We start from the raw sequence: 18,396 nt of genomic DNA, 5'->3' as shown, positions 1-18,396 counted from the left end.
GTTCGTGATCTTTTCTTGTCGGAAATTAAACCACAGGTGCTGAAAACAGGTTCCAAGACAGATTTTTTCCCAAAAAAGGGTACTTTTTAAGTCAACTGGGAAAACTTGGGGTAAGAGGCATTAAAATTTTGTGGAAATTTTATATTCTCGAAGAGAAAGTTGAGGAATATATAATTTTTTATTTGACGATAATTTAATTTATTATTATTAAAAGGTAATTGTTTTTAAACTCTTCTTATTGCATCCCACATATTATTAGATTGCCTAGATGGAGAATATTCCAATCAAGTTCGTTCAAATATCTATTGTTTTTAATTTCGCTCATATATTACATTTATTTAAGAGAAAATAAAAGTTTTTGTTTTATTGTAATAAAAAAATTTTTAACCAAAAGACTATTATTGAAATGTTCAGATATGATCAGTATTTGAAAAACATTAGTAATTGCTTTGTATTAAGTATTAGCGATTATTACAAATGTTTAAATAAGAACTAATTTGTAAATTATAATTCTCTTATTAAACTAAATCAATTAGAATTGTTTCTTTGGTTATTTAACGTGAATGAGCAAAACTTTTCTATAAGTTTTAAATATGATTTTTCAAGTTAAATGTTACTTAATGTAAATATATTACACTTTAAGTAATATTTAACTTCGAAAAAGATGGGTGATAAATCGTATGATCCGTTACGTGCCAATTGATTTTTCCAACGTGTCACAGGTTCGCGTGTCCACCCGTGTTAGGCGAAAAAACAAAGGAACTATAATGTGCCTCTCTGGAAGTGCTAAATATATTCGTTCTTTACTCGAGTACATAGGGTATTCGGGTATATGCAATTATTACATAATCAAGTAATAATTGTATACCCTCTTATAAATTTATGATTTTTCTTACGTAATAATGCCTAAGCATTACAGGCATTCCGGCAAAACAATTGGTTTTCAGGAACAGATTAATGACGTTAAGCGTAGCATGCCTGTACAGTACATACAATATAATATGAAAAAATCATAACAGAGCAAAGTTATTAATAATATTTAATACACGTTTGTAGTAATTTAATTTATCTGCTGTTTTTAAACAGAAAAGATATTATGCAATTAAATGTGCTTTATAAATATCTTATTTTCTGATTTTAAAAAATTAATTATACACAAAAAGTTTTTAAACTGAAATCTTTCATTAAATAGATAATTTTTTAAAATCTAATTTCATCTAAGCCATCTTATATTCAGAATGATCCATTTCCAATTGCAAATATCTCCTGAAATACACGTTAAATTAAAAAAGTCTTATATAAAAGTTTGTTTTTGAGGAACATTTTGAACTCTATAGAAATTAAGCCACCTTTCCTATTGTAAATGGGCGGGGATAGCTTTAAATCTTCATATGGAACCTCTATTTTTTGCATTCTTTATTGAAAAATAACAATGTTTTATTCCTAGCAATTTTTATTAATGTTAATTTTAAAAAATTGTTAGCATTATTAATATTTTTGAAAAATAAGGCTTTCATGCAAAGCTGGGTTGATATAAATAAAAACTTTTACTGAAAGAGATTTTAAAAAATTAACATTTATCATTTTCTGTCATTTGTTAGAGAATGAAAAATGCTAATCTCTTCACCAATGATTGAATTTTGATTTTCAACATGACAATTGATCAGTTTACATCATTCACTTCAACGTCAGATTTTCAATAATGATTTTCCTAGCATGTGGATAGGATGTGGAAGATCAGTCTCTTGGCTGACTCATTCGCCAGATCTGACATCTTCAGGTTTTTGTCTGTAGGGAATGCTAAAAGAAACATGCTATCACGAGGTACAAACGACACACGAAAATATGCAACAACGTATTATTGATAATTGCGCTTCGACCCATAAATTTTACAGAGCACTGTGTAGTTTCCAGAAACGTGTTGAGAAATAAATTTCATAAAACCGTATGGAGTACCTCGTCAGGGATAGTTTACATTGTGGTTAATACTTATTTACGTTCTGTTAGGCCAAACAAAATTTCACACTAGTATTAAAATTTCTCGCTTATCACTTTCTGAATGTGAACATTCAATAAACGTTGTAATTTCACAAAATTATAAAATAATTTGATCATTGTTATTGGAATTTCGTTTGAGAATATTCATAAGTTGTGATAACAAAACTAAGAATAATTAATTCGCGAATAAATAATATAAACCTTAAATAATTGAATTAAAAAGTTTATCATCACAAAATGAGTTTTTCCCGAAAGATATTGGGACGCTTAAATTCCAGGACATGCAGGATGGTTATTTCACTCTGCCAGTGACAGAAATACATTTAAAATGTGTGTGGGGGAATACTTCATTGTAGGAACAATTTTAAGAATAGTCTTCTAGCGCTAGATGCCAGTTGGAAAAAATCCGGAAACCGGGACATCTGGCAATTGTATTCTTATCAATCCGCCAAGATAACAGATAGTTACCTCGGCCAGAGTTAAAATTTTTCCTGTTTTACATAACATAATTATGATTTCAACAAATATGGTTCTGTATACGATGAAACAATCTTGAAACATTTTAGATTAACTTAATCTCGATATCCAACTATAAAAATTTCAACTTGTCGTCATCCGATCAATTCAAATTATACAAATAACGCAATAAATAAAATTTTGCATCTTGCATTTAAAAATATTGTAAAATTTTCAATTTTAAACGATTTTATTTAATTTGCTTTGCATGTCTTCAAATTTCATTCACTTCTAATTAACATAGAAAGCCGAGAAAACATTGACGACATACCCAAGTCACATAACAATGCATTTTAATGTTTTAGAAAGGTCCTCAGTATCTCACAATCCAAAACGAACCCGATAAACATAATCGAATGTAGAATTTAATCACGAGCGCAAATGCATTATGCTGATGTATATGGTGGAGTCGCCCTCATCCTTAACCTCGAAAAACGATTTAAAATTTAAGCTGTGATTTACGGATTTATGATATTAACTGCAAACATCTTTTGTGTGAAATCATAGTAATAGGAAATTCAAATTTTATGGTAAAAGAATGACGAGATTATTTTGTAAATGATCTCAGTTTACCTATAACTTGGGGACTTTTTCCTAACTGAATAAATTTTAGACAAGGTTATATTTATTTAGTTGGGAAAATTCGACAAATTGTAGATAACTTATTAATAAACATTAGGTCATTTAAAAATATTAATTTATTTTTAACTTAATAATAAATATATAACATTTTAAGGCTTTCATTGTTTTTCATTCGAAATTTTATAGCAACTATCTTTAGCCTGTCTCTTATTTCCTGATAATCTCTTTGAATGACAATTTTTGTATAGTCTACATACTCTATTTGCTATTCATCATCTATTTTAAACCATCCTTTTAATATCAATATAACATTCTTACTAATTTTATCTTTATTGATACTTATTTGTCTGCCATATTTTTCACTGTATACAAATTCATTTAATACATTAAGACTTTTTAATTAAATGAATTAAGATTTATCAATATCTAAACTTTCATATTTGAAACAATAAATTCATAGTTTCAGTAATTTCATTGTAATTTCTTTATCTTGACGGCAATTAAATTTTGATACATTTATAATAAAAAAAAATACTGTCAGTTTAATATAACTTGCATTTAGTTATCATAATCCATGTAAAAAAATCTTCTATGTTTTTGTTATACACAACTTATATACATTTCCAATACAGTATTACATTATGTAGAAGTAAAAATGTTCCAATATGTAAATGTACCCATTATGTTACTTATGTGGGAAATAATAAACTGGAATTTGATAACAAATATAATTTAAAACATTTATTTAAACAACTCTGGTATTAATTACTAATTAACTACTAAATAATAACATTAATTTCATTTAAAAATAGTGCAACAACAGATTTTATCTGCTTTATATGAATATATAACAATTTTTTATGATTGCAATTAAGATATCTAATTTTATGAATGATTGTTTCATATCATAAAAAAATATATTAATATACAACTCTTGGTCAAAAATATGCAATATTGTTATAAATTCCTGCATCTTAACATTTCAATGGTAAATTTTAAAAATATTTCATGTCTACTGGTTGATTGCTTATGGCAGTTTGACAAGATTTATTTACATAAGCATGTGCTGAAATGAAATCAATTTTATGCATTACAAAAAAAGTATGATTCATTTTACCAATCAATATTAGAGACAAAAATATGGAATATTAGCATAGCTGAGACAAAAGTCTAGAATAAAGTATAAAGGGAAAAACACCGGAGTGAAACTAAATTAGATTGAACGACTGAAGTGCATTTGACCGGTGTGCTTCTTCTCTCTCTCTCTGTAAATCGCAAACATTTTCGAACCTTGTTGAGTTCTTTCTCAGGCGTAATGGAATTCTGTTCTACAAATTTAAATATCCCGTCAAAGTTGACCGTTGATTTAGAAAAAACTGCATTCTGGAACGCTGTCGCGTGTAGCTGATGTCGTCATATTAGACTTGCATGATGAGAGTATAGTGGTACTTCAGGGATCTATTAGGAAAGGCTTCCCAAGCTGATGATAAGTTGACTTCCTTTTTAAAATTGATACAGTGTGTATTGCTGCAGGTGTTGAGTAAGATGTATACAGCTTCAAGCCATTTGAGGTGATCTGTCATTTGAACAGATCCCTGAAGTAGCACTATACTCTCATCACACAAGTCTAATATGACAACATTGGCTACATGCGACAGCGTTCCAGAATGAAGTTTTTTCTAAATCAACGGTCGACTTCGACAGGATATTTAAATTTGTAGCACAGAATTCCGTTACGCCTGAAGAAGAACCCAAGGAGGTTCGAAAACATTTGCAATTTACAAGAGAGAGAGAGAAGCATACCAGTCAAAGGCACTTCAGTTGTTCAATCTAATTTAAAAGTCTAGAATATAATGGACATGTTCCATATTAAAATTAATTCAATGACATTGTCTGTTGTATATCACATTTTGCAATTGACTCTGCAGAACTTTAAGTGTGCTTAATGTTTGCATGCCTGTAGCTATGCCAAAAACACTAGAATTGAGTGATGCAAAGAAACAATTGATAATTTCATATTACAAGCATGGTGAAAATCAGCAATCAGTGCAAAACATGTACAATGTTCACAAAGTGCAATGTCTAAAATTATACTATAGCTAAATACAAATCACAAGGAACTGTCTCCAATCAATGTAGATATGGATGTTCCTGCATAACTATAGCACAGATAAATCTGATCAAAATCATTAAAAGAGAACAATTTAAATCATCCAGAAAGATGAGTGATGAATGTAAAAGCAGTTGATATGGATGTATCTGAAAAAAACAACTCACAGAAAGTTAAATGAACATGATTAAATATAAAAAACTGACTGAAAAACAAAAAGAAAAAGTATGTCTACACTAGGCAAAATCCTACCAGAGTTGGGATATGATGCATTAGAAACAAGTTGTTCTCCGACAAATCACATATTTGTGTGGAATATGGATATAACAATAGCAGCAAAGTTGAAGAAAAACACCCAATGAAAAGTTTGTCAGAATGCTTTGTTTCAAAAACAAAATTTCCAAACGAAATTACAGTTTCTGGTGCCACAACAGCAGAAGGACTTGCTCATATGAAATTTATCAAGATTATAGTGAATGCACAGGTTTACTTGAAAATTTTAGACAATTTTGTGCTAAAACAGCAGAGGAACACTTTGATGACTCCAACTTCATTTATCAACATGACTATGTATTGAGCTGAAACAGTAGACAAGTGGTTTCTAGATAAAAACATTTTGCATTTAGATCAGCCACCAAACAGTTTTTTTTAAAAATCAAATGGAGAATTTGTGGAATGTTTGAAGAAACTGGTTCGAGAAAGAAACTGGCCTCATTGTCTGAATTGAAGAGTGCTATTTGAATCAACTGGACAGAAATACCTGCAGACTAACATGAAACATTAGTTGCTTCAATACCAAGATGTATTAAAGCCATAATAAAGGACAACAATGGTTCCATGCAATATTAATTTATTTTATTCCATACTTACGAGGTCTGTCTCAAAAGTAAGTGTAGTGATTTTTTATGTCAAAGTATACAAGAGTTACATCAAACTACAAATGATTTCCTTCAAAGTATGACTCTTGTGAGGTCACACAGTGGTTCCAAAGTTTTTTCCGCTGGTTGTAGCAGTACTTTAAGTCATTTTTCTTAAGGGTGTTTAGTTCATCAGTTGCAACTTTTTTGATGTTTTCCATTGTCCCAAAATGATGACCTTTTAACTTGGACTTTATTTTAGGGAATAGGTAGAAGTCGCACAGAACTAGGTCTGGGCTGTAGGGAGGTTATGGGAGTGTGAGGATTTTTTCTTGGCCAAAAACTCTCAAATTGATAGCACTGTGTGAGCAGGTGCATTATTGTGGTTCAGCACCCAATCTTCTGCAATGTCCCTGCAGACTTGCTTGACCAATTTTCAGAATCATTCCAAGACATCTTTATAGAAGGCCTGATTATTTGTCTGTCCTGAAGGTAAAATTCTTTGTGCACAATTCCACAGTTATCAAAAAAAACAATAAGCATCATCTTTACCCTGGATCTATCTTTGTGCCATCTGACACCATGTTTCTCAATAAAGTGGCATCTTCATAAGCTTCGGTTAAATCTGCAAATGTCTTGGTTGCAATTTCTTGAGTTTCACACAAAACGTGATAGCATAATGTTGTTCAAGATTTTTCTCCATTTCAAACATAACAAAGTGTTAAAACACTGTCTTACACAAACAGGGAGATTGCACATTTGACTTAACCAATCAACTTGAAACAGGACTAGATATGCTGCTAAGATATCTAGCAACGTGAAAATACCAATTAATGATGTGTTAAGCTGCACAGTCATTAAATAAAAAATCAGTACACTTACTTTTGGGACATACCTTGTATATCTCTGCAATTACTATATTCCATATTTTTACCTGACATTACTCAAGTGTTCAACATGCTGTTTCTTAAATTTTTAATATAATTGCTTTCATCTGTTTTCTGTTATTACCTGCACAAGACTGCAAATAAATTTTGTTAAAAAGAATTAAAAATCTAATGTCTGATTTTTTAAACTTTAAGTTGAATTGTATGACATACTGCAAAGTATGTCATACAATTCATTCCGCAAAACATTTTTCCATACTTTTGACCAGAGGTTGTAAAATTATAACACAGTAGAGCTTTGATTATCCAAAACAATTTGGGACTGGGGTTGTTTAGATAACTGATTTTTTGGATAACTGATCACTTACAAAAAATATATTGACCTATCCCATGTTGAAATTTTTCTCCGTTGCATGTCGCTTTGCGTTGAATTTTCGTCAATGTTAAGCCTAACGAAAATTTTTAAAAATAATAATCATGGCTATTGTATGGTTAAAAATTATTTCTTTATTTTGCAAAAACAAAATAAATATATTGAAAAATATAAAAACAAAAAAAATTATATTTTGGTAGTTAATCTAGTATCAAAAACGTTCCGATTCAGCAGGACACACATCCCAACACACAGTCCTCAGAAAAGCACCACACAAAACAAGCAAAGCTCACCACTCACAATGGGAAAAAAGCCTCATTCAAATACTGGCACATCCTTAAGCACCTTCTCACGGTTGTGCCAGTATTGTCAGCTAAAACACACACACCAACAAAAATAATATTGGAGTAGCCCAAGACAGCCGAATATTGCAGCACCATAGCACTAGTGGAAATTTGAATTTGCCGACTGGAATGCTTTCAGTTAACCGATGTTTCGGTTGATCAGTATTCGGATAATTGATGCTCTACTGTAATTTTATTTACATAGTAATTTGACAAATGTCTTTGAGATTGCTATCTTGTTGATTTCACAGACAATATACAATACAGTTTAAAATTTTAATATAAAATTCAATATTTTGTTGCATATTTTAATAAATTTTAATAAACTTTAAATTTAATTAAAAATTAAATTTAAAATTTAAATAAATTTAATAAAGTTTTTAACTATGTACCGTATTGCTTATTCCAAGTTCATTATATGTATAGTTGTAATTAACTGTTTTTAATAATTGTCAGACAAATAAGTCACTCAAACTTTTTTGAAAACTTTTGAAAAATCTTTTTCTGATCAATAGGATATACTGTTCGAAAGGTCAAGTTTATTCTTGTACTTTTATCATGATATTCTTTTGGTACTCTATGCTAAAATAAAATAAGATTTAGTTATTACATATTTCATAAAATACACACATTAAAATTGAATCAAGAAATTACCAGCCAATCCTGCTGCATAACACCATCCATTAAAAGCAAACTTCCAGATTCTAAATATATTACATAATCTGCAGAATCCTTGTTAGGTTCTTCAGAACTTAACTGAATAAATATATTAAAACATATATGATTAATAAAAATTTTTAAAATAATGTACTAACTCTAACTTGTACAATTAAAAAAGATTTAAATATATATAATAATGTGAGATCGAGGGAGGTAGGAGGAAGTTGTATCTCCCCTTTCCGGCAACAGGTCGTTGACCTTTCACTTGTCAAGATGGCTAAGTTTACGATTTTGGTCCCGAGCGTCGGGACTCTTCTTGTCGGGCGAGTGGATGGGAGGTGAGATGGGGTCGACGATAAGGTGAAAGCAATATTCAAGTCAAAGAGGACACCATTTAACCATTAAAACAAGATTTATTAGAATTAAACAAAGGACACAATTACAAAAGTTGACTAATTTCCCTAATTTGCATAGGGTTCAGAGAGAGCTTACAGGTTCAGTTCATACCTCTTTATACGTTCCTTATCGAGTTAGCACTTAATATCCAAGAAGTGTATATAGGTATCCGGGAATGGCACACTTTTATAAAGTCACTACTGAGCGCGGTGATGCTAGGACTATAGGTCCAGAGTGGTGACGACCTGCAATGGCGTTCGTCTGGCAGATGATAAGAGACTCCCCCGTAGGGGGGGGAAGAAGTGGCTTTTATAGCTTTAGGCTGGAAAAATTGGTCACGTGATTGATGGTTGATGGCGATTTGGGTCATAGGTGTTCCCGGGACCAAAAATATATAACAAATTCAGACGTTAACTATAAACTGAAGTTGCAAGATGATCTGTATACAGCTTAAGAACAATGGATAGTTGACAGTTATACAGCCAGGGACGCATATTTTCTTGGCTAGGAATTTTTTCTATCAAGGATGTTTACAGTAGGGAAAATTATTACAATTTTGAGTCTGATGGAATTCCAGATCTCACAATAACATCCATAACTTGATTTTTTAGAACAACCAAATGATCTGTGAGTTTTTATCTGGCTACTTTAAGTCTAATTAATAATCCAAAACAGAGTAATTTGACTAGCAGTTAGATTGCCATCTCATAATAAATTTAATAATTATAAATAAATTAAATTAAAAATTTATTTATTTATTTATAATTATTAAATTTATTATGAGACAGCAATGTAACTGCCTATCTCTAGTCAAATTACTTTGTTTCAGATTATTAATTAGACTTAAAATAGTTAAGATAAAAATCCAGCAGATCATTTGGTTTTTGGTTTTAAAAAAAAATTTAGTAAAAAAAAATATCATCATAGTTACCCACATCATTTGCATACTAATATTAATTCTTATTTTTATTTGAATTAAAGAATTTTGAAATAAATTTGTAGATTTGAATGTACCATAAAAAACATTTAAAAATTTTTAAATTTTGATATTGACAAAATTCCTAGCATTTTGAACATGAGTAAGCTTAACTTGTTCTTCTCACCTATACTTTTATTGAAAATATACATAATGTTGGTGCATATTAAAAAATACTTTTGCAAAATTTTGCATTAGAAACTAAAAACATTTTTTAAATTAAAATATATTTATTTATTGAAAATATGAAACTTCCCTGTTATGATTAATTATACATATTTTTTTGAAAGATTCTAAGGTCTAATACATAAGGTCTAATAAAGTTTATGCAAATGCAATATAATATGAATGATAAACTGGTAATTCAAATCAACAAATCAAATCAAAATTTTTGCTAAAACAAACTGTATTTGTTAACACTTTTAATTTTTTTGATACATAAGTATGTAAATACATGCTAATTAGATCTAATCAATGGTTTCATAATATTGCTGTGTCTACTTTTCACACTAATGATTTTATGTTATTGAGCTGCAATTTGAAATTTGCAGACCTATACATTTCCACTGTTGTCCATCTGTTGTCTTTCATTAATCTCAAGAACAGAGTTAGATAGATGAAAATTGAGACCAGATACAAAACTTAGGAGATGGAGGCCCCAATTAACTATACACAAACTTCTGATTTGGACAAGAAGTCTCATGATTTCAATTCAAAATTTTCTCAAAAACAGAGTTAGATAGATGACCAGCACAACCTGATTGTTATCAGGAGAAGTATGATGTACAGGAACAAGATGCCAGAATTCAGATCAGATAAGATATGGAGAGGTCTCTGACCTCTCCATATCTATCTGATTCCAGTCTATAAGGGATGTCAAATGATTTTTTTTAATTAAAAGATAATTAAAAATTGCAGCCTAGTATTGTGAAAATTTCACAATAAATAACTGCTTATTCAAAATTTCATAATAATTTTGAAAAAACTTAAAAAAATATGGAAATAAATGCAAAAGTAACATCATTAATTTATAATATCATAATTAAATGAGTATGCAATTTTTATTAATGATCAACAAATGGATAATGATGTCAAATTTCTGTACAATCAATACAAAAATTTATAATGTAAAAATTACCTGCTTTTTTTTCATTTCAAATTTCCTTGTTTCACCAAGAGATACAGAAGCAATTAATGGATCAACTCCCATAGAAAGTTCATTGTCACTGTGCCATGCCACTCCATCCTTTCCATCACGATATTTGTTCAGAAGAACAGAATTAAATGTGACAGTTCTTCCTTGCAACTTCAACAAATCCTCTATCTGGTTCTTAATTTCTAACACAATTTCTGGAAACTAAAACAATACTTACTTTTATTAATATTGCTCTATAAAAATTAACATTAGCTTTATCTATGTTAAAATTAGTATCACTTAATTATGTATGAGTTATAAGTTTCAAATTAGTTCAGTTAGGCCTAAATTTATTTAAATTATTTAATTAAAATTCTAATTATTAAAAATTAGCAAGAGATTGCGCCTAACGCCTAACTCTAGTAGCAAATTAACTTTAATTATTAATATTACTATAGCCATTTGCTAGCCCGATAATTCGGCAGTTGTTGATCTTTATAATCAAATATGAGACAGTTTTTTCAGTTTTAGCATCTATGAAAATAGATACTGTACATTTTTGATGTAATACCTCATAATTAGCTTCTCTGGTGCAATGGATCTTATTTCTCTGTCACTAATTCCATTACATCGTTTTAATACAGTGGAACCTTGCTTAACAAGCACTTCACACAACAAGTATTTCACATAATGAGCAAAACAAATTGTAAAAATTTGCCTCACTTAACGAGTGATGTTTCGCATAATGAGTGACAATTTTGTTTTGAATAAACATTATACATAAAACATCTGAGCATTTTTTTTTGGCATGGAACGCATTATCATATTTTACATTAATTTCTATGGGAAAAATTGTTTCGCTTAATGGGTGTTTTGCATTACGAGTAAGACTCTGGAACGAATTATGCTCATTACGCGAGGTTCCACTGTAATTTTATTAGACCAATAATCATAATAGCAAATGTTTAAGAAGTTAACTTAGCTCAATCTTGTTAGTTTACTACAATAATGTCATAAATACTTGGATGAGAATCCCAGAAAAAGTCATACAGTACTCTATCAAGAAATATTAATTTCCAATGCTTTAAATGGCATGGAAGATGATTACATGTGAAAACATGAGCATCAAATTTAGTGTTGATTCAGAAGTGCCTAACATGAAAAGTGGAGGTTTCCAACTTTGATAGCACAGAAGATAGCAATTTATAACTTACTTTACTGTGCAATAAATACTGAACAAATTTGCAAAGTTCTGTTGACAAATTTATCTCAAGTTGCCTATTTTCAAAAAAAAAAAAAAAAAAAAAAAAAAAAAAAAAAAAATATGACTTATCAATGTTTTAAAAATTTACTATTGAATATTAGTTAAACAATAATAAAATTAATTATAGACAAAAATTATTAATAAGGTCTAAAAAAGTATCTTGTTTCATTACATCAGAGATCATTCCTGAAACTCAATGCAACATAGTCATATCTTCTCTTTTTAATATATTTCAATTATATACATATAATTATCTATAATTAATACAAATCAAATATTAAGAACAATTCTCAGAAAATAATTTTATTTACCAAAATAACAACTAACAAAGTTGATATTATTATAATAAAGAAAAAGTTGAAATCTTTTTAAAATAAATTTATTAAAACCATATAAAACTACCAAAAGTCTTAGCAAAAACTACCTACAAAACTACCCACTACTGGTTTTTTTTTTAAATAAGCAAACCTAAAGCTACATGATTACAGTGAAATTTCAAATTGCCAGTATTCATAATGTGAATTAACAAATTCAGGGATACTATAGATTACCACCTATGGAATTTCGGGTCTTTGAGTATATATCTGAACTCAGGAGACCGAGACAAGTTCAATGATACCCTACTTTTGGACCGGAGACGAAAAATAATAAAGTTATCATACTTTTTTTCCAGCAATCGCGCGATGATAGGGAGTCGCGTCGCTCTCTCCTCTAAGTCGGCCTCGCTATTGCAATCAGGAGTCGCGTCGCTTGCCGTTAAAATTGCCTTTAATAGACGTTTCCTCCCTTTTTTTTACTTTGTTCGAGAACTACCGTGAATCAATAACTAGTGACGTTTAGCACATGGCGGCCTGCCGGTGGCTCCCCTCCAGGAGGTCAGTCGGGAGCACGAACAGTGGGAACGGCCGCCATGTTCGCTGCCATAAGTAACATTAACCGAAATGGCAATCGCGCGATGATCGGAAGTCGCATCGCTCTCTCCGCTCACGTATCGCGTGTTTAACCCTACTGGAGATGACCGTAGTCCGACGTCATGGTTTTCAGACTTTACCGCAAGATGGCAGTACTAGCAACTACGGTGCCGTCTGCATGAGAGCATTAAAAAAGTATGGTAACTTTTTCATTTTTCGTCTCCGGTCCAAAAATAGGGTACCATTGAATTCGTCTCGGTCCTCTGAGTTCAAATACATATTCAAAGTCCTGAAATTCCATAGGTGGTAATCTATAGTACACCCACAAATTCATTATCATTTGCCAACATGTTAGCAAGAGACTAAAAGAAACAATATAATTCATTTTAAACCATGCTATACAAATGCAGTCTAATAACTGATATCAGTACTGATAAATTTCATTATCTAAATTATTACTTACAAATAGAAATTTTAATTATATTTTATATCATAAACAGTTAACATTATTTCAAAATATGATATCCAACCTTCTTATTTGTTTTTAATAACACTCCAGAATAACCATAAGGAAAAGGGCCAAACCAAGCCACCATTCTTGGTTGAGGATATTTTGTTCCATATGAATTAACTTCTTTAAGTTCCCATTTGATGTATTTGTTCAGATGATCGAAATAGGCTTTCTGATGAACCTCATTAATAAAATCATGCTTAAAATAAACTCTAATTATAAATATAAAATCAATTATTAAAACCAATGGGATCGGTGGTAATATTAACACACTAAAAATAAAAAATTTTTAGTTAAATAACAAGTAAAAATTATACTCTTTCCATTTCCGACTTCGAGGATTCTATGAGCCAAAACAAGACGAACAAATAGCAAGGAACAACAATTATTTTATTAATTTATCCATATGCATTTCGCCATCTAGGCCTCATCAGTGGATACATCAGGATGTTATTCGTTGATTACGTTTTATACCCAACAGCCGTTCCCAGCATGCATCAACAATCAATCCAGCATTCAAATTAAGTAAATTTACATGTTCGGCGATACAGAAATGTTCTACAATTTTTCTTTCTAAGTTATTTTCTATTCTATACAAAATTTTAGTATTTTTTATATTTATATTACAATTAAATTTTTGGCAATGTAAAAACCATGCTGATTCCGTTCTTCTCAGTCTAATGGCTGCCTCATGTTCCCTTACTCTCAACTCCAATCTTCTTCCGGTTTCTCCAATGTAATAGTTTGGATTTCTACATGTACATGACATCCTATATACGACACCGGCGATTTTAAATTGGTCTCTGGGCGAATTTTCACTGTTCATTATACTAATGATGTTAGACATCTTATTCTTTTGACTCGCAACTATGCATACAGAGAATTTTTTAAAAATTGGTTTATATTTTTCAAAAACTTTAGCAACATAAGGAACCTTTACATAAGAAATATCTTCTATGCTATTTTTAACATTAAATCTACGTTTTAAATATAAATTGTACCACTTACAGAGGATATGTTTCGGATAATCATTTAACTGAAATTTTTTAAACAATTGTTTTACTTCGATGTCTATGTTTTCTTGCTGAGTTGTTCGATTTAGTATCTTTCTCAATTCCATAATAAAGACATTCTTTTTATTTTCTAAAGGACAGTAAGATTTAAAGTTAATGGTTTTACCATTATTACATAGTTTTTCATACTTACTAAATGATACACTTGTTTCTTCTCTTTTTATAGTGACATCTAAAAAATTCATTTTATTTTGTTGTTCATCTTCACTTGTAAACTTTAAATTTTTATGTAATCCATTTGCATATTCTTCAATGTGTTTGGATGAAACTGTTTGAGAATCATAAACTATTATTATATCATCTACATATCTTGCATAATATGTCTTTATTATGGAATTGAGAAAGATACTAAATCGAACAACTCAGCAAGAAAACATAGACATCGAAGTAAAACAATTGTTTAAAAAATTTCAGTTAAATGATTATCCGAAACATATCCTCTGTAAGTGGTACAATTTATATTTAAAACGTAGATTTAATGTTAAAAATAGCATAGAAGATATTTCTTATGTAAAGGTTCCTTATGTTGCTAAAGTTTTTGAAAAATATAAACCAATTTTTAAAAAATTCTCTGTATGCATAGTTGCGAGTCAAAAGAATAAGATGTCTAACATCATTAGTATAATGAACAGTGAAAATTCGCCCAGAGACCAATTTAAAATCGCCGGTGTCGTATATAGGATGTCATGTACATGTAGAAATCCAAACTATTACATTGGAGAAACCGGAAGAAGATTGGAGTTGAGAGTAAGGGAACATGAGGCAGCCATTAGACTGAGAAGAACGGAATCAGCATGGTTTTTACATTGCCAAAAATTTAATTGTAATATAAATATAAAAAATACTAAAATTTTGTATAGAATAGAAAATAACTTAGAAAGAAAAATTGTAGAACATTTCTGTATCGCCGAACATGTAAATTTACTTAATTTGAATGCTGGATTGATTGTTGATGCATGCTGGGAACGGCTGTTGGGTATAAAACGTAATCAACGAATAACATCCTGATGTATCCACTGATGAGGCCTAGATGGCGAAATGCATATGGATAAATTAATAAAATAATTGTTGTTCCTTGCTATTTGTTCGTCTTGTTTTGGCTCATAGAATCCTCGAAGTCGGAAATGGAAAGAGTATAATTTTTACTTGTTATTTAACTAAAAATTTTTTATTTTTAGTGTGTCTAATTATAAAGAAAAAATATCAAAATTATCAAATTATTTAAAAATGAATATTAGTTATTTAAACATTTTCATACTCTGATCTTCCAGAAGGTTCAGTACTTAATGTATGCCATCCTGGGTCACTAAAGAAAAATAATAAATTTAGATTATGAATATTCATTTATTTATATCTAGAATTCATTAAATTTATAATTTCATTGTATAGTTAAAAAGAAAGCAAACTGTATCTTTGTTATGCAAAATTAAAGTCAATAATAGCTAGTAAGAAGAAAGAATATTGTTCATTATATGCTCTTCGTAAAGAATAGACCTAACACTGTTATTGGTCACATCTAAGTGGCAAGCAGCTAAGCAGATAAGCCAATGACAGTTTGTTTTACACATACAGATTCTGTCACGGGCTAACTTAACTCGCTCGTCATCTAGATACATCTGTCAACTTTAATTCTGCAAGACAACGCATATTGTTTACTTTCTCTTTGATTGTCAGCATTTGAAGTTATTAAAGAGAGTATGAAAATAAAATAAATTAGTACTACGTTTATAAAATTATGTAAAAAAGCTTTGAAAGTTAGCCTCTTATTCCACTGTTTTCACATTTATACATCTTTAGTTATAGAAGTATAAAACTGCATGTGGACTTTAAGAGCACCCCGTATTTAATCAATTATTAACAAAATTTAACAGTTCAGTTTTTTAGGTTCATTTATTCATTTAACAGTTTAGATTCATTTATTAAGAAAGCAATGATGATACATAGAAACTTGTTTATAACCATAAATTTGTACAGTCAGCAGTTGATTCTAAAATAAATTTTTTAATCAAAACTAGTATTTTAAAAAAAAAAAGAAATTGGGTTAAAATTACCTAATCCTTTTAGTTTTCTTTTCTTTAACTGCTTCTTCTAATTTTGTTGGTTCGTACGTAAATAAATTTTTTGTAAACATTGCACTTTCCATCGCTTCTTCTGAATTATCTGCCAGAGTTACTTCCTTCATATTATAACTCAGATCATTTCCATATTCTAAACTTTTGTCCCTCTTCTCAAGATTTTCTTGGTGCATTTTTCCATGGTCCAAACAAGAATTATCACTTAAAGATTTCTGATCAGTTGTCCAGTTTTTTGTTTGGAAATCCAATAGACCTAGCTCTTTAGGAAACTGATATACTTGTTCTGATAAATTTTTGCATCTAACTTTTTGTACATTGTTTACAAAAGTGCAGCTGTTTGTCGACTGCACATTTTCATAACTGCTTTGAGCTTCATTATTATGTAATCGTGAGTCGAAATGACCAGAAGGTCGTTTACTCTTTTCTTTATTTCTCGAAACATCATCCCGAGGATCGCTAAACCTCCCTTGAGTTCTCGCTCTACGTCTCTTATCCGAGCTCATTTTCTGTCGTCGCAGAAATCACACCGAAACGAAACGAAAACAAAGACGAAAGTGTTGCCACCTTCGGAGAAGTCACAAATTATAAATTATAATCTGTGACCTTAGCCTCGTTCAGTATCTCAAATTCTTAACAAATCTAGTTGTGCTGCGATGTTAAACTCGTTTGTAATGACTTCTAATGATTTGTAGCGAGCAAAATCGCAAAAATAAAATTTCCTTCAATCGAGAAGACTTGAATCACTCGCTTACGAAGGGAGTATTCTGCTCGTCGTGGCGTCATCTCTACATGGAATTCGAATTAAAATCCTCAGTGAATTTTTTCAACATTATTTCACTTTCAACGATCAACTTAGACGATTCACTCAGCCTTGCAGCATTTTCGCGTTACCCGAAATACACAAGCGATCAGTCACAGAGTTCAATTTGTTTTCGTTGCTATTAATATTTAAAAAAAAAAGGGTAAAGTAGTTGATAATTTGAAACGCAGACTATTATACGCTTCCATTTGACAAGCTGAATAATACAGTAGAGCGTCGAAAATTGGAACGTCGGTAATTGAAATGGCCGGAAATTGGAACGATTTTCAGTCGGACTGTGTCGTGCTGAATCGAACGTTTTTGATACTAAATTTACTTCTAAAGTATAATTTTCATGTTTTTTATATTCTTCAATATATTTATTTTGTTTGTACAAAATAAAGAAATAATTTTTAACGATACGATAGCCTCGATTATTATTATAAAAATTTTCGTTAGGCTTAAAATCGACGAAAATTCAACGCGAAGCGACACGCAACGGAGAAAAATTCAACAGGAAGCGATACGCAACGGAGAAAAATTTGAACATCGGACCGGTTAATATATTTTTTCGTACAAAGTCGGAAATTGGAACAAATGACTAATTGGAACAACCCCAGTCCCCAATTGACGCCAATTTTCGACGCTCTACTGTATCTTGCAATAAATGTGTCTTAGTCGTTCGATAGGAATTAAGCAACCGTTCGCATGTTGCGTTGAGTTAATTGATTCGAAGTAAGACAATCACAGTGACTCATCAATAGCCAACGGATATTTCTTCGTGGAATTTCTATGAAAAGATGATGAATGTCATCGAGGTCGTTTTAGAAGTAATAGTCAACTGAACCCAGTAGGTATCGGGGTTCGATGGTAGAATACTCATTTGCTGTGCAGGTGATTCGGGTTCGATTTTCAGCTGACAAGAATCG

At 30.4% G+C, this 18,396-nt stretch overlaps 1 protein-coding gene and 2 long non-coding RNA genes across 3 annotated transcripts; 1 reads left to right on the top strand and 2 right to left on the bottom strand.

Moving 5' to 3' along the window:
• Positions 1 to 8,014: 8,014 nt before the first annotated feature.
• On the bottom strand, positions 8,015 to 17,222 carry LOC136981266 (alpha-ketoglutarate-dependent dioxygenase alkB homolog 3-like). The gene is made up of 6 exons (XM_067277569.1): positions 16,645 to 17,222; positions 15,852 to 15,899; positions 13,540 to 13,732; positions 10,838 to 11,056; positions 8,322 to 8,423; positions 8,015 to 8,249 (listed from the first exon to the last, which is right to left on the bottom strand). The coding sequence occupies exons 1-6, from the start codon at positions 17,169 to 17,171 to the stop codon at positions 8,133 to 8,135; spliced, it is 1,206 nt and encodes a 401-aa protein (XP_067133670.1). The 5' UTR covers positions 17,172 to 17,222; the 3' UTR covers positions 8,015 to 8,132.
• LOC136981274 (uncharacterized) lies at positions 13,890 to 14,848 on the bottom strand. The gene is made up of 2 exons (XR_010881670.1): positions 14,529 to 14,848; positions 13,890 to 14,387 (listed from the first exon to the last, which is right to left on the bottom strand). It is a non-coding gene; the product is annotated as an uncharacterized lncRNA (long non-coding RNA).
• Positions 14,964 to 15,674, top strand: LOC136981236 (uncharacterized). Its single transcript, XR_010881668.1, has 2 exons — positions 14,964 to 15,035; positions 15,177 to 15,674. It is a non-coding gene; the product is annotated as an uncharacterized lncRNA (long non-coding RNA).
• Positions 17,223 to 18,396: the final 1,174 nt, after the last annotated feature.

This window comes from Centruroides vittatus, unplaced genomic scaffold (genome assembly GCF_030686945.1).
Source record: "Centruroides vittatus isolate TY-2023 unplaced genomic scaffold, ASM3068694v2 contig_749, whole genome shotgun sequence".
NCBI classification, from domain to species: domain Eukaryota; kingdom Metazoa; phylum Arthropoda; class Arachnida; order Scorpiones; family Buthidae; genus Centruroides; species Centruroides vittatus.
The sequence above is the reverse complement of the archived record's forward strand: the minus strand, read 5'-3'. Positions and strand labels throughout refer to the sequence as shown.